At 41.8% G+C, this 15196-nt stretch overlaps 1 protein-coding gene across 6 annotated transcripts in view; it reads right to left on the bottom strand.

The window, feature by feature from the left end:
* Positions 1-14364, bottom strand: part of exd (PBX homeobox extradenticle) — a 51735-nt gene extending 37371 nt beyond the window's left edge. For all 6 annotated transcript variants that reach the window (XM_018460244.1, XM_018460241.1, XM_018460240.1 and 3 more), the window contains exons 1-2: positions 12357-14364; positions 9989-10062 (exon numbers count right to left, since the gene is read on the bottom strand). In XM_018460244.1, the coding sequence (XP_018315746.1) occupies positions 9989-10062; positions 12357-12589 (307 nt within the window). In that variant the 5' untranslated portion in view covers positions 12590-14364. The remainder of the gene's footprint in view (positions 1-9988; positions 10063-12356) is intronic.
* Positions 14365-15196: the final 832 nt, after the last annotated feature.

A 15196-nucleotide genomic window follows, 5' to 3' on the forward strand; every position in this document is an offset into this window, starting at 1 on the left:
CTCGCCGTTATGCGTCCACGGCTGCATCTCGCACACGCTGCGAACATCGCTCCTTCGTCGCTCTATGCACCGCCCCGTAAATGGCGTGCACATTGCACCACCGCAAAAACGAGAAGCGGACTCCCGGGGGCCACCGACCGCCGCGCGAGATCGCGATATATTCCACCTACGTGATACTCGAATTCAAATTGGTATCGCGAGGAATAATAATAGGTGCTTATCGCGCCGAAGCAGAAATTAAAATTGTTCTCGTAAAAAATGCTAACGAGATATTGGGGTGTCGCAGGATTGACGTAAAGATAACGCGTCGGTGGTCGATGAGGCGGGAACAACGCCGGGGTACCGTCCTCTAATTTGATTCGCGATAAAATTATGCCCGATATATTCCTTCGATGACGGACGGAAGGGGGGGAGAGGGCGAGTCGCATTGAGGATGAGCTGTCACTCTCCTGTCATCTGGTACTCAGACGGAATTGGAATGGAGTTAGATCAACGATAACGCTCGCATTTGCGCGCGACAGAGTAAGTGGCGTCCGCAAGCACATATATACGTACACGCATACACGCCCGCATAATCGCAGGCTTCTTTCCAACGAGGACTGACAGTGGCGATTGTGAGGTCGTCGCGTGTCTCGAGTCGCTTGCATATATATGAAAACGAGACAGTATGATACTTATTTCGCGGCGAGGAGCAGCGCGAGGTTATTGTTATCCCCCCTCTTTGAGGCTAGCACGCCATTCACTTGTCACTTCGGGCCTCTACTCGAGAAAGAATATAAGAGGGAAAATCGGAGAACGCGCCAAAGGAAGGTGGAACTTTGACGATAAAGCTACGAGCTATATCTCGTCAAGTAACTGACATTGTATTTTACAATGTATTAATAATTAATTTTCAAAACAGCAAACAGCTTGTAATTAATTTAATTATGAATTAAATTGAGTAAATTAAATAAATAACGTAATATAAATGCAATAGAATGTAAGCTTTCGTCTGTATATTGCATGAAAGAATTAAATCACAAATTAACTGACAGAGTATCTCTCAAAGAGTATACAATTTTGGGCAAGACAGAAGTGAGCTAATCATACCTTTTGGATTTATTTTTGACGGGAGCAACGAGATGAGCGAAACAAAAAATAAGTTTCTTAGGGGACGACGAAGATGATGGGTGAGGAGCAGGAGGAGTGATTGGAAGCCAGATAGCGGAACGCCGTTAGTTGGAAGGAGGCAGAGTGAGTTTAGGTCCCAGCGGGGACGAAAAGGGCCTAACGATCCCGAGCTACGAGCTTCTCCTCGCCCCATGCAATCTCCATAGAATTACCATACGATTAAGAGGACGCCGGCCCACGACGCGCGTATAGGAGCCGCCGAGAGTAGCCCTCGAGAGTCTTCCAATTAGCCTCTCGAAAGATCACTCTTCCTCTCTCGTCCACACCAAGACGTGAATGCACTGAGATAATCTAAGATCGCCGACCTAGCCGAACCGGCATATCCATAAATCGAATCGGAATACGCGTGAGGTGTACATGTGCATCTGTAATAGTTCACGTACAAGAAATAGAGATTATCTCAACTATCTTGATTTATATAGAGAATACATTGTCTAATATACATCCCGGTTATAAAATATAATTTCATTATATTATATTAATTATTCGCCCACCGCCGGCAATACTGGACTTTTTGATTCTGGTAGATAAATTTAAATTTAAATTTGTAAAAAATAAGTAAAATATAATCCAATTTCTATGATAATAAAAACTCGTTAATCTTTCGACTCCCATGCGAGCCATTTGTCTTAAAAATGATCTTTTCAGAATTTTAATAAAAAATTAAAAAATTTTTATAAATTTATGAATAAACACAAATAACAATGTATTATATTTACGCATTAATATATTTATTTATCATATTTTAAGATAATTTTTAACATTATAAACGTGCTATTATACAGAAAATTTTTGCATAGTCTAGAACAATATAAAAATCTGCACTGAAATTCAAAATCTCAGGTTGCGGACAAAGAGTGAAAATTTCACATTGCCGAGAGTTAATTAAATTATATTAATAAAACAGAGGATTAATTTTATTATATTAATAAAAATTAATTATTCATAAATGAAACCTCAGAGGACCCTTGTAGAAGATATTCGTTGAACTCTTCGTATTAATATTTTATATCAAAAAGCTGTGGTTAGTAAAAATAAATAAATAAATAAATATAATGAATTTCTCAAAAAGAGAGACGCGTCACTATTGTATTTTCTTTATTTACGTTATCTACGTAAATAATATTGCTTTTGCAAGTAATTTGTAAAGCAACATCTCGTTCGTAGTTTTTGTGATGTCGAATGCGTATTCTAAAATATCATACACGTGTACGACACGCGTGAGCGCGTATTCGCGAAGAAAGTTTATAGTGCATCGCGACAACACGAGCCCCTTTCCTTCTTTTCCCCTTTTTCGTCTCTTTCCCACGAGCTTATTTTACTGGATTTTTATGATATAACGTACCCGCACCTAGCTCTAGCTCGAAGTTTATAGGTTTGCGAGATTTTATCGTGGTGTAACGTATGGTTTGTTAAATCGACCTCCTGCTCTCGTAGATACACACAGATACGCTACCACACGCGCGTAGCGTGTCACACGCACGACGCAAAGCGTCCCTCAGTCGTCGCTATAGATGTTCGTCGTTCGACTCGACGGAACCAAGTGGATCTGTTTCTTTGGCTCGAGTAATCGACCCTCTTCAGACCGAGAGAGCGCCTTTACACTCGGAAAAATAACACTTTAATAAAATGCTCGCTATCAGCTTTTAATTAAAGTACCGAATAATAACAGCGTGGCACCGTCACGAGAGCAATGACCATAACGACGACTTCCGGTCAGTAACTCCACGCAATTAAAGAGACTTAACTGCAATTCCGTTAACGGTACGCGCTACAACTATCGTGTACAACTTGACAGCACAATAGCTTTTCATCTTATCTCTTTCTTTTTCTTCCCTTCATTTTCACGGATTCCTCCTTTCGTTTCCTTGTATCGGTGTCACCGTCGTGTACGTAAGAAATTCCCGCGCTTAAAAATGATGGTCTGCATGACGCGTCTATTTTCTAAATTAGACGAACGTGAACCGTGACTCGTCAGCATGAACAAATTAGATAGTGCGAATGAAGAAAGGAATGAAATAGTCGAAAATAACTGTGACGGCGCTTTAGGCATTCGCTGATAAAGCCCGAAACAACAGCGTTCGAGTTAACTCTCGCGAACAATGTGTGCATACGTTATCTGTAAAGCGAGCATTACGGTAATTCCGCTACTTGATAATACGGCCATGTCTTTATCAGCGTCTGTGAGTACACAATGCATAATAACTCGCGCGTATTGCGGTCGTCTTTTGCTCGTCACGGCGAGCCGCTTCGCGCGCCGTAATTAGCGAATACGTGACGCGTAATCGGCAAAGTTAATTAAAGCGACTCATGAGAATCAACAAGGCTCTCGTTTCGTGGCGCGAGAAACGCAGGAACGAATGTGCTCGTTAAGAAACGTTTCCCTACGCTAACGAAAGGGAGACCGCGATTTACCACAAATGTGTAAGTTTTTGCAATAAATCAGTGCGTGAGCATTACGGTGGACTCACTCCAATCGGACAAATCTCGTTAGTCGACTCCGTGAAGTTCGAGACTCGAGAGGACGAGACGAAAAGAGAGAGAGAGAGAGAGAGAGAGAGAAAAGAGGGAGAAAGCGAGAAGGCAGCAGAGAGAGAGAGAGAGAGAGAGAGAGAAATAGATGGGAAGAGAGGGCCAAGGGACTCCGGTTCACCTTGGGATGCTGGAACCCCATCTGCATGCGAGTATCATGGATGAAGAAGACAGAGACGGAAATACAAAGAAAGAGAAAGAGAGAAAAAAAGAGAGAAGAGAGCACGAAAGGCGCGGAACAAAAAGAAAAGGAAAGCGAAGCTAGGGGAACGACATTCCAGCTGGAGCCGGAATGAGCGGCGTCAACCTCTCGAAAACCGAAGCCACGTTTCGTACATTGTAACAATAACAGAACGCGATGCATACGATCAAACTCTTCCCCGAACGCTCCACTTCTTTCACGTTCTCAGGGAGTGAATTTCTCCCTGAGCAACATGAAGCGGAGCATTATAAAATAAATCTATAATTAAATTTTTTTTAATTAAAATTCCATAACTTTTTCGAGATCGTCGACTTGAATTCTTCGCGATTAACGAGGGAAATGTACCGAGAGCAATTTTTAATCGTTCACGCGAGCATGCTCACCCGGGGTGTTGAAGACAGTTCGATGTCGTACTCACGTAATAAATGGAAGCAAACGGAGCCATTAATTACGAGAGATAAAGGACGGGGGTGAATCCAGCGTGAAATGCGCTGAGCGAAATCAAGGTCAGCCGGTTGCAGCGAAACGCAATGCGCTCAAGATTCACGTGGGCTCAGCTCCGCTTCGCCTTTCGGATTAATATTAACATATCAGACAACGTGGCGCGAAAGGTCATGCCTCTGAATAAAAAGTTTCGTAAATCTGTTGCTGAGAATAAAACGTTTCTCGAATCGATTATTTTTACTGACGTTAAAAAAGATTTCCCTAATAAAGAGGATGCTATATTAAAAAATATCGAGCGACATTAGCCGACAACAACGACGACAATGTTGCTCAAACGGACATATATCGCACGTTATATAGGTGTGCGACAGGAAACGGAGCTATCGTTGGCCAACGGCCAAATCGAGTATGGATTTTTAATTGTTTGTACGAACATTGTTTCAAAACTGCAGAGAATCGAGGATGTACGACGCTTCGGCGATGTCCTAAATTAAATAAATCCTCGGTGTGAAAATCGAACAGACGGACTAATCCAGCACAGGACATCCTATGTAACGGATTGCACCGCACGAAACGCACGTGCGTCATATACGCAATGACGGACCGTAAGTAAAGTCAGCCAATCGGATTGCGCGCCACGCGCGAAATCAATATCGGCCGATCCGTGATTAATGGCAGCGACGCGGATTATTATTCGGCCGAATTATCTGTTTTGTGTGCCCGCGGATTAATTTCGTTTTATCGGACGTCCGAGTGCGCCGAAAAGTTCATCGTCCGGCAATCGTGCGCCTGATAATTACCAAGATGACTATTTATCGCGCAACCAGATCGGATTTTAGTCCTCTCGCTATTTTTGAGTCTGATACCCTCGAGATTTTTTTTTTCCAGTGCACCACGCGGAGGATTATGCCAGCTGCTCTATGCGGACTGAAGAGCTGTCCGCACACGGGAGAGGATGAAAAAAAGGGGATTGGGGGACAACGGTTGAAAGGCGAGTAGAGAAATCCCGCGGATTTCGAGCCAGCCTCGTCTCCCCGTTTCTTTCGGTATTTGGGATCTAAGCGCGCCCCACGGGAAATCGTCCTGAGCGGTGTGTTCCATCCGAAACAGGTCTTCGAGATCAGCACGTTACAGAAGGAAAGCGCCTCTTCCAATTTGACCGTGACAAATCGTAGTCAGAGGTTGACTGCCTCTTAGGGCCCGATCGATCGGTATACACGTGATATTCGAGGAAGTAGGACGGTCCATTAACGCGAATCGAACGAGTTACCTGGTTGCGTGTCTCGTAATTACACCGTACAATTAGTGTTAAGTGCGATCGCCCGATTCTCCGCTTGTGATCGCACCGAGCTATAGAATTTCAGAGCAACATAAAATTAAAGTCTCCGATTCATTGGAAGCGCATTAAATTGCATCAAAAGCGAAAAAGTCATGTGATTTATTTGCACTATACGTCGGAGTAAATTATTTTTTTCGCTTAATTTATTTCTGTTAAAAATAAATTTTGCGATTTCATCAAGATTTATAGTCGTGAATTCATGAATAGAAAGAAGTCTTCGGTATAATAAATTTATTCTATCGAATACGAAATGTGACAGGTCGAAACAAAAGTTCGTAGCTCTATGAACTTCAAAATTTAAGCAGCTGTAACTTCGTTAAAAATGAATGATATTTAAATTTTTTAACAGGATTTAAAGCTTAAAACCTCTACTTTCGAAAGATCACTATGTCTTTTGACAGTTTTTGTGAGTTTGGTAACTTTTCCATAGAAAACTACGAGCTGAACAAATGAGTAAGTTTCTTCTCACTGAACCTGTCACGTACCTAAAAAAAACTTGCGAAAATTTTCTACTTTCTAACAAATATTATTTTCTCTACAAAATCGTTTTTCGAAAATGTTCCTAAGATTTTTTTGTTACTGAATTATCGCGAATTAAATAAAAGGAGCATTTTGACTTTAATTGCTCATAACTCCGTTGAAAATCATCGCAATTCAAAAAAACGGATTCTTAAAATTGAAACTTTACTCCATCGAATGATATAATTGCCAAATTTTTTACATGTAGAAATAATACAAATGGGATAGCGCTACGAACTTTTGTTCCGATCCAATAGAAATTAATTCAGAGATTTAAGAAACAAATATTGTAATTCACATTTACAGTATGCGCCAAAAAAAATGCGACTCTCTTTTAGTCACTATTATGTTTGCTGAGTGTGACACAGTAACGCAGTGATTGCAATTAAAGGAAATCATATCGAATAAATATTTGGTAGAAGGACAAAATATTTGTGTTATAATCAAATTTGCCCCCATCCATTCACTTTATTTAACTAAACCGACAACTGAAGTGTTAGTTGTGAGAGTCGAAATTTTTTTTTTTTTTTTGGCGCATACTGTAGACTTTCACATAGTTTTTTATATAGCGGAGAATTTTAGTTCTCACACAATTTCGCGCGTAATTCAGATTCCTTCGCTGAAAGGCCGACAAGGGTAAAGGTTGTTGGCAAAATAAAAATTCGCAACGTTATACGTAGATATAATAGCGTGATGTTCGTCGGCGGCAAACAAAGGGATAAGGCCCCAGCTACGATGGAGAACGGTCCCACCTTGACTACGGTCTTGATCCGAAGTTATCTGAGCGGCGCACGCGAGAGAACGAACGCAAGAGCCGATTATATTAAATGGCTGGTAAAACGGTCTGCTTAACATAGCGTTTATCTGCTCCTCTTGGTTTAGTACTTTTTCACTGCCTCGTCAGCCATCGTCCATAAACTCGACTATGACTATCTCGTCTCTCTTTTCCACTCATGTGACGCGAGAAGGAGAAAGCTCTCGGTACATTTTTCCGCGCGCACGCGTGTGGCACTGCACGCAGCCGGGCCGGAACTCATAAAAGATACAGGACCGTTAAAACGGTTCATCGTCTCGAGTGCTCATCATACTTTGACGCCCTTTTTGTTTATGATAAACTCGAATTAAACTTTCTTTGTTATTCTTTGCTTTCCTCTCATCTCTTTTTCGCATCGAAAAATGAAGTGCTCTTCAAAGCGGTCCATGTAAACATTGATTATTTATTGTATTTATTTATTATTTAAACTTTCATTTATTATTCAAATATTTTATACGGAATAAAAACGGAAGAATAAAAGTATGCGCTCTAAAAAATGTGGATGTAAATTTTACATTATGGTATTAAATATAATTTTCACTGTGTTGGTGTAAGTAAATTTAAATGTAAATTTACATGCTGATAAAATCCACATGTATATCAACACCAACACAGTGAGAATTATGTAAATCGTACGGTATTAAATATAAATCCATATTTTTTAGAATGTGTAGAATATACCTACAATAAAATTCTAAATATCTCAAATATAACTCATATTTTTCAAATATTGTCAGTATATATTGCTTTCCAACAATAAACACAGAATAAGGCAGTGATCATATCATTTTTGTTTAACATTAGCAAACAACAAGGATATAATGATTCATTGTGTTACACGTTGGTGTCGCCTGTGTCTCTTGCTGGAAAGCACCCATTATATTGAGCATATTATAAAAGTATTTTTATGTATAAAATATTCAAAGAATATGTCAATAAGAAAGTCAAAAAAATTATAAAGATAATTCTGAGAACGTCGTAGCATCTTAATAAAATGTATATATTATACATTCATCTCTTTAGATAATGATAATTACATTAATGAAGTTTAAGAAGCTTTCTGTGTAAAATATCTGTACAGATACTACAATTTCCTAACAAAATATCGTGAAATGTCGTAGATTTTTCTGCTATGATTTAACTGTACAAAACTGAAGTAGAAAGGTCAATATCTCCGTGAGTTCGAGGTAAAGCACAATTTAAAATCCCAGTATAACCGAATGACGACAAACGAGAATATAACGAGGAAGGGATAAAAGTAATGAAAAAGCATAGGGTTACAAAAATGCACAGGCTTTCGAAGATGCATTAGTAAAAGGCACGATTGCGTCCACATTCAAATTCCTCCGAAAAACAATCAATAGCGATTTCGTTCTCCCTCGATCGCGGAAAAGATATCCTTTCGTCGCGGGTGTACCCAACGCCCATTTGGAAATATCATAACGTTATAGAAACGTGGGATGTCGTTGTTGACGTCACAGTCCGTGCTGCACGACACCCTCGTGTCTCCTCCGCTTGTGTGTGTGTGTGTGTGTGTGTGTGTGTGTGTGTGTGTATGAATGCATATACACACACACATACACACACAACACACACTGCTGGAGAAGCGACGGAAAAGAGGGTAGCTTAGCATGAGGGGCGTGGTGTGGTGTGGTCCTTCCACCCCCAACGGCGAATACTTTTGACGTAACTTCCATCCCCACATCGATCTCTCTCGCCCCCCCTTCCGCGATTTCTCCCTCTTTCTCTCTTAGTCTTCCTCGATCGTATCCCCTAGAAATAATTGCACGTTTCGTGGTCTCTTGATCCGCGCGTAAAAGTAATCCAAACATCGCATAAAAATTATGTTTACGAGTTTCAAATGGTTCTCTCACAGGGGTCGCGCGACCGAAGGGTGGTCGAGGAGAGCGTCAACGCGGGTTGCACTGTCGCAGATAGGGATCTCTCGCAATTTTTCGATTTCGGTCTACTGCGCGCTTACGAGCCGCGACACAACGGCCCGAACGTTATTCATGAAGAAGTTACGATCCTTTTCACGTTCAGAGATTAAATTCCGAGTTGGCGGTCTCGGCGAGCTCGATTTTCAGTGTTGATACACCTTGAAATATAGTCTTATCGCCCATTATTGTGCTTCTTTCGCAACGACCCAAGGAATCGGATCTGTGAAGCTCAATATTCTTTTAATAAAATATAATGACAATTTCAGTAGCACTCTCTTCTCATAGTTCTGCAGTTCTTCTTATGAAAAGAATTCTACACTTTTTATATTAAAAAACGAAAAGAGAATACACATGGTATGCTAATTTTGGTTTTTTACTATAAAAAATGCGAAACTTTTTTTATTTTTATTAGGAACTGTAAAACTATAAAAAGTGCTATTGGAACTGTCATTATTTTTTTTATATTAAGAGAACGTAGGAAGTAGTTCTCTCTTATATACTTCTCGTATGTAAAACCGAGGTGGTCTCGGAACTGTACTGATTTCGATCGATTCTGAGAGTTAAAAACGCAATTTAAAAATCAATTCCAAACACAACCAGGCGCCGAAAGTCAGTGCTTTAAATAAGACCTATGATTTATGACGTACAATAACTCGCGCGCACGGACGAATGGAATGAAACTTCGCTCGCGGATAGATATAATCAATGACGCTGCAAAAATAATAATGCATTCTCGTAACGTTCGATTTCTGCATCGTGTGAAATACATACGTATAAAAATACACGGCACTGCCAGCCTAATACGAGAGAAAAAAATACATTGAAATCCGCGGTCTCGGTGACGAGACGAGTCGCAAACGAGAGTCTGTCACATCCGAAAGTAATTCATTTAAAAATTCCATTCATCCGTTAGCGCTGTACAAAATAGGCGAGTCGTTCGCACGTAAAGTTTAATGATCCGAGCGGCGCGAGTCGAGCGCGGCAAAAAGAGCAAATGCTCGTGTTGTTGCAGAGAAAAGATCACTCACCTGTCTTCTCCTTGATCTCGCAGAGCACCGAAAACAGGGCAGGCTTCATCCTGTGGCAGTTGAGTGTGTGTTTTCTGCAAGCAAATCGCAAACAGATTATCTCGATGTCGCTATTAACAAAAATCTGTGGCTACTAGTGTACGCTTGTATACTTAAAATGAAATAGATGTACATATATTTAAAGTTTGGCGAAAGCGAGGTAGAAAAAAATTTTTGCAATAAAGAATAGACCTAAAGTCACACAAAAGATGAACGACGTGGGTTTTTCGACAAATTCGGGACTGATTCTTCGAAAAAATAGAACGCTTTCCAGTAAAAGACACACGCTGAGAGAAAAAAATATCTTAATACAAAAAATAAGCTATTAGGAACCATCAAATAAATAACTTTTTTGCGTTAAGTAAAATTTTTCGACAAATTCGGGACTGATCCTTCGAAAAAATAGAACGCTTTCCAATAAAAGACACACTGAGAGAAAAAAAACATCTTAATACAAAAAATAAGCTATTAGGAGCCACGAAATAAATAACTTTTTTGTGCGTTAAGTAAAATTTTTTTGTACCAAGATATATTTTTTCTTATTGAGAGAAGAAATCTTTTTTCAATGAATAACATCTTTTGTATCAAAATATTTTACTTCATACAAAAAAATGATTTATTTGATGAATTCTGATAGCTTATTTTTTTTTTGTATCAAGACATTCTTTTTTCCTCAATGCAGATTATATAATAAATCATGACATTTTTGTGTGCCACTGTTAAACAAAGATGAAATTATCACTGTATTACACAGTATCTCTTGCTGAAAAGCACCAGAAGAGAGAGAGAGAGAGTTGCTCCCGAGTTCGTCGAGAGAAAAAAAATCGTATGACGAAGGAAGACAAATCTACCATCACTCTGCATACAAATTACATGAAATTATAACTATCGCCACCGAAATTAGCGGCTCAGTGCTAATAAAGGCAATTCACTTAATTCAAGGCCGTACGCTTAATTGAGGACCGCAATATTTAAATGGCTAACGTTTAACGCACGTCGCGAAAATTACAAGTGTCCCGCTCTGCACTCCGAGTAAAATGCACGTATTCGTGGGAGGCACATCTGGCGCTCTTTGTAGCGGGCGTCCAACACGCGGACAGGTACTTAATATAACTTAACATACATGAGCAAAGCCAGGTGAAACGGGCAGCCACACTTAGCCGCGTGTGTGCACAGACGAGACAGTTTAAATGCAAGGAGTTCGGAGTACTACCGGGTGCTACGTTTCTATTTTATACGTAAAACGTGTTCTCTTCATTTGTTTACTCACTAAATTGCAAAGAAAGAAACACGGCATCGATCTTTTCACGGATCGACAGATCTTATCTAGATAAATGCCTCGCAGATCCGTCAAATTATCATAAAAAGATAGAGAGGATATTTATCGGGATATATTCCGTAAGATAAATCAGGCTGATTAATGCGCTAATGAATAACACGCGCATAATTAACTAAGTATACATCGAGACCCGCAGTTACACAATAGAAGCACTATTATCACTCGTCGTTATTAATAAGCACATTGCACGTTTTATAATACCGTATAATTAACTGCAAAGATTGTGCAAAATGCCCCGCGTGTTCTTTTTAAATTGATATATGAGATAAGAAGAACGGATGAGATGTACTTCTTGCGTGACGTTGCGAGAACCGACGAGCAGTATACATAGGTACATTTTGTAATCTATACGATTTAATGCGTTTCCGTGAACCGCCGTAACCCGGGGACCCGAAATAAAACCGCGTGCACCGTATTTTATACGCGGGCATCGTCTCACTTTTATGAGAATTTCGTTTACACGGTACTCCTCCTCCCGAGTAACGAATCGACCTCGTAAATCGAAAGTACCATTAAACCTTTACTTCCGCTATTAACGAGCCGTAAACATAATTTTCTGCTCCGACATAACGCTGATAGACCTTACGGACACTTTAGCGCCAAAGTAGTCGTGGCAATTAAGAATACGACACTACTTATTTTAACTATAAAATATAAACGATAATGTAAACATTAAATAAATAAATATATATAAGAAATTTAAAGAGTGGCTCCATTTTTTCAATCTTTAAGAGCGAAATTTCAGTTTTCAGAGCGAGAATCACTCTAAAAGTTTAAGAAAGTAAAGTTTTAGAAATCCAAATATGTGACGGTTTGCAAGTGCCGGAAGTGAACAAAAGCATTGAAGGATGAATAGACATTTGAAAAGAAGAAACGGTATTCGACGGTAGGTATTCAAGATATTCAACGTGGACAAGATCAAAGGACACATCCCGCGCGCAAGAAGATAAAAAAATGGCGGAGCGAAGGAAAAAGGACATGAGGCAATACCTCGCTTGCGCCTCGTCCAGGCTCTGGTCCGTGATGTTCATGATCTGCTGCAAGATCTCGCCGATGTCCTGTTTCCTGGCCTCGACCGCTTGATCGGGGCCCTGAGCCGCGGTGCCGTCGACCGGGCCCATGCTGCCGTAGCCGGCGGTGTTCTGGGCCGCCTGACCCTGGTTTCCACCCATCAGACCCACACCTGATCCTCCGTGTTGCAGCATCCTGCCAGTCTCATCCATCAACCGGATGCTCGCGCTACTTCACTCCCGGTTCGCGTGCCTCGCGATGCGACGTACGCGCGGACGTGTGTATGCGTGCACGCGTGGCGTGTGTCGCCTTGGGCCACCTCTTTATTTATTTTTTTTGTTTGTTATTTATACTCGCTACGTCGTGGCGGCCAAACGGACCGACGGAGCGCGCACTCGTGTCGCACTACACGCACGTAACGGACCTACCTACGCGTTATACTCGTATACCAGGTGTCGCGAAAGAACGCGTAATAAACTTGAACAGATCCAACCTTCTAACTTGTCGGACGTTGCCGCTGGCCGGATGTTGATGATGCACGTGCTTTCTCTCTCAATCGTCGCTCTAGTAGAAGACGCGCGTTGCACACTTGCAAAAATATATTCTCTCCCTTTCTTTATCCCCGTAGTGACGAATACTTGGTGACTTGGACGCACCGTTGACTCGCGCAACGATCCCCGAAACGCGCGGCGCGAAGAACGACTTGGAGGTTATGCCAACGCCGCGGTCTTTGTCCTTCTGCGTGTCGTACGGCGCTTTTAACTCCGCTCCGTTTCGTCCCGTTCCTATCTCCTTCTCCCTTCGCCGCTCTCGCTCGCTCCCGCACCGCAGCACGCTTACCTTCCCGCTTCGGCGATGCACTTCTATCCTCCTTCGGCTCTCTCTCAGTGCTACTCCGCTCCGACGATGCACTTCTAATTATCGTATTTTAAAATCTGGTATACACAATATAGGGCAAGTAGAGAATAGGGTCTCTTCTCCGGCGACTCTAACATTGACGGATTGTCGGATTTTACGTATACGCGGTTATGTCGAGACGGTCGGCGTCGCGCCCGGACCGCACTCCTTCCCTCGAGTCAGCACACTATGTATATATCTATATATATATATGTATATATATAATATCTTTCTCTCTCTCTCTCTCTCTCTCTCTCTCTCTCCCCCTCCCTCCCTCTAGTGATGTTCGGTGAGGTTCTACGGCTCTTACTTGCTATGGCTGAAGATCGGCGTCGGTCTCCGAGCCATCCGCGCCACGAACGTCGCACACGAAGCTTTCCACCTCAGAAGGAAACTGCGACGGCGGCGACGACGGCGACGACGACGCGCACGGACCGACCGTTTCCGTCGCTCTTCTCACTGTCCTCGGTCGCTCGAGCGACTGCTACGCGGCTCGCGGGTGTAGGTGCGCGTCCGTGCTGTGCCCTCGGGTATATGCGTGCGGTACGCCAATCGGCGGCCATAGCAGCCGCCGCGGCCAATCAGAGCGTCCCATGCATTTGCCTCCCGCACCGGCCGCCGCGTCACGGTCCCTCTTCCTTCCTCGCGCTCGCTCGTGATGATCCGTCGTTATCCGTGTGCGCATCCACCTTATTTACGACTGCCCGACCTCATGGAGCCTGTATACTCGCGCTCTCATAACCTCCTCCACGCCGACGTTCTTTAGGAACAGCGATCTCTCGAAAAACGTTCGAGAAACGCGTCGTTCTCGACTCCGAAACAAACGCGCGTCTCCGTCGCCAACTTCACACCACACACAGACGTAAACTCCGCCCACTATCTCTCTCTCCCTCCGTGGCGGTCGTGCTGTTCCTTTTGCGCACGCGACGTTCCCGGTCACGTTTCTCGCCGTCGCCGAGCGACACGTCGAGTCGAGGAAAGGCCCGCGGATACTCACGGCAACTCACGGATCGCGATGACGTACCTCACGAAAACCTGCCGCTGAAAAGAGATCAAACGAGAGAAGCTCGTGTGCGTCAGAGAGTCGTAAATTACGGTGGCGCGCTAGTGCGCAGTCTCCGTACGCTCAAGATGGCCGCTCGCCAGGGGCGACCATGACTGGGAAGCGGGAAACGTAAATCAACCGCGTGGTATGGCGTGGCGTAGTATGGCATGGCGCATACCATTGAGGCCGGTTTTTGAACCCGCGATTCTGAGTATAATAACCGCACGGATTATTTGTAACAGATTCTTCCGACTTATAAAGCCTTGTTAAATTTACGAAAACATCAATGCTTTTGTATTAGTTGAGTCGCCATCTCTAAAATCGTTCACATATATTAATTTTTAAATCGAATATCAATTGAATACTTAAGATTAAGATATTTTAATTTATATCGTATCTATAAGATGATTAATTTATATATATATATATATATAAATTGAAACTGCTGAGTGTGCTGAGATTACTTTTTAATCAAATATAAAGATTTAAAAACTCTCAGTTATTATTAACTGTTTAAACGATTAATATAAAACCGATTTTTCATTTGTGATTAACTTAATCGGTCGATTATTCTATTAGACCAATCGCATTTGTTGTTAAGCAAAATTGATCAATCACAGTTGATACTTAATCAACCGATCTAGAGACTCTTTAATCAGAGTCGCGACATAAAAACAACCGCTTTTGATTGGTCCGCCATTTTTTATCAATTTCCGCCTATATTCAAATACTTATATTTGTATCATTCTTTAATTTAAACAATACAACGAATTTATAAGGAATTAATAAAATTTCTTATACTATATGTCGAAAAACACAAATGTTACTTAACCTTGCAGAGAAACGAACCGTTTTTTGACGTCCAATTTATTCTCGC

The sequence above is a fragment of the Mycetomoellerius zeteki genome, unplaced genomic scaffold, assembly GCF_001594055.1.
Source record: "Mycetomoellerius zeteki isolate Tzet28-1 unplaced genomic scaffold, Tzet1.0 scaffold93, whole genome shotgun sequence".
Classification (NCBI taxonomy): Eukaryota; Metazoa; Arthropoda; class Insecta; order Hymenoptera; family Formicidae; genus Mycetomoellerius; species Mycetomoellerius zeteki.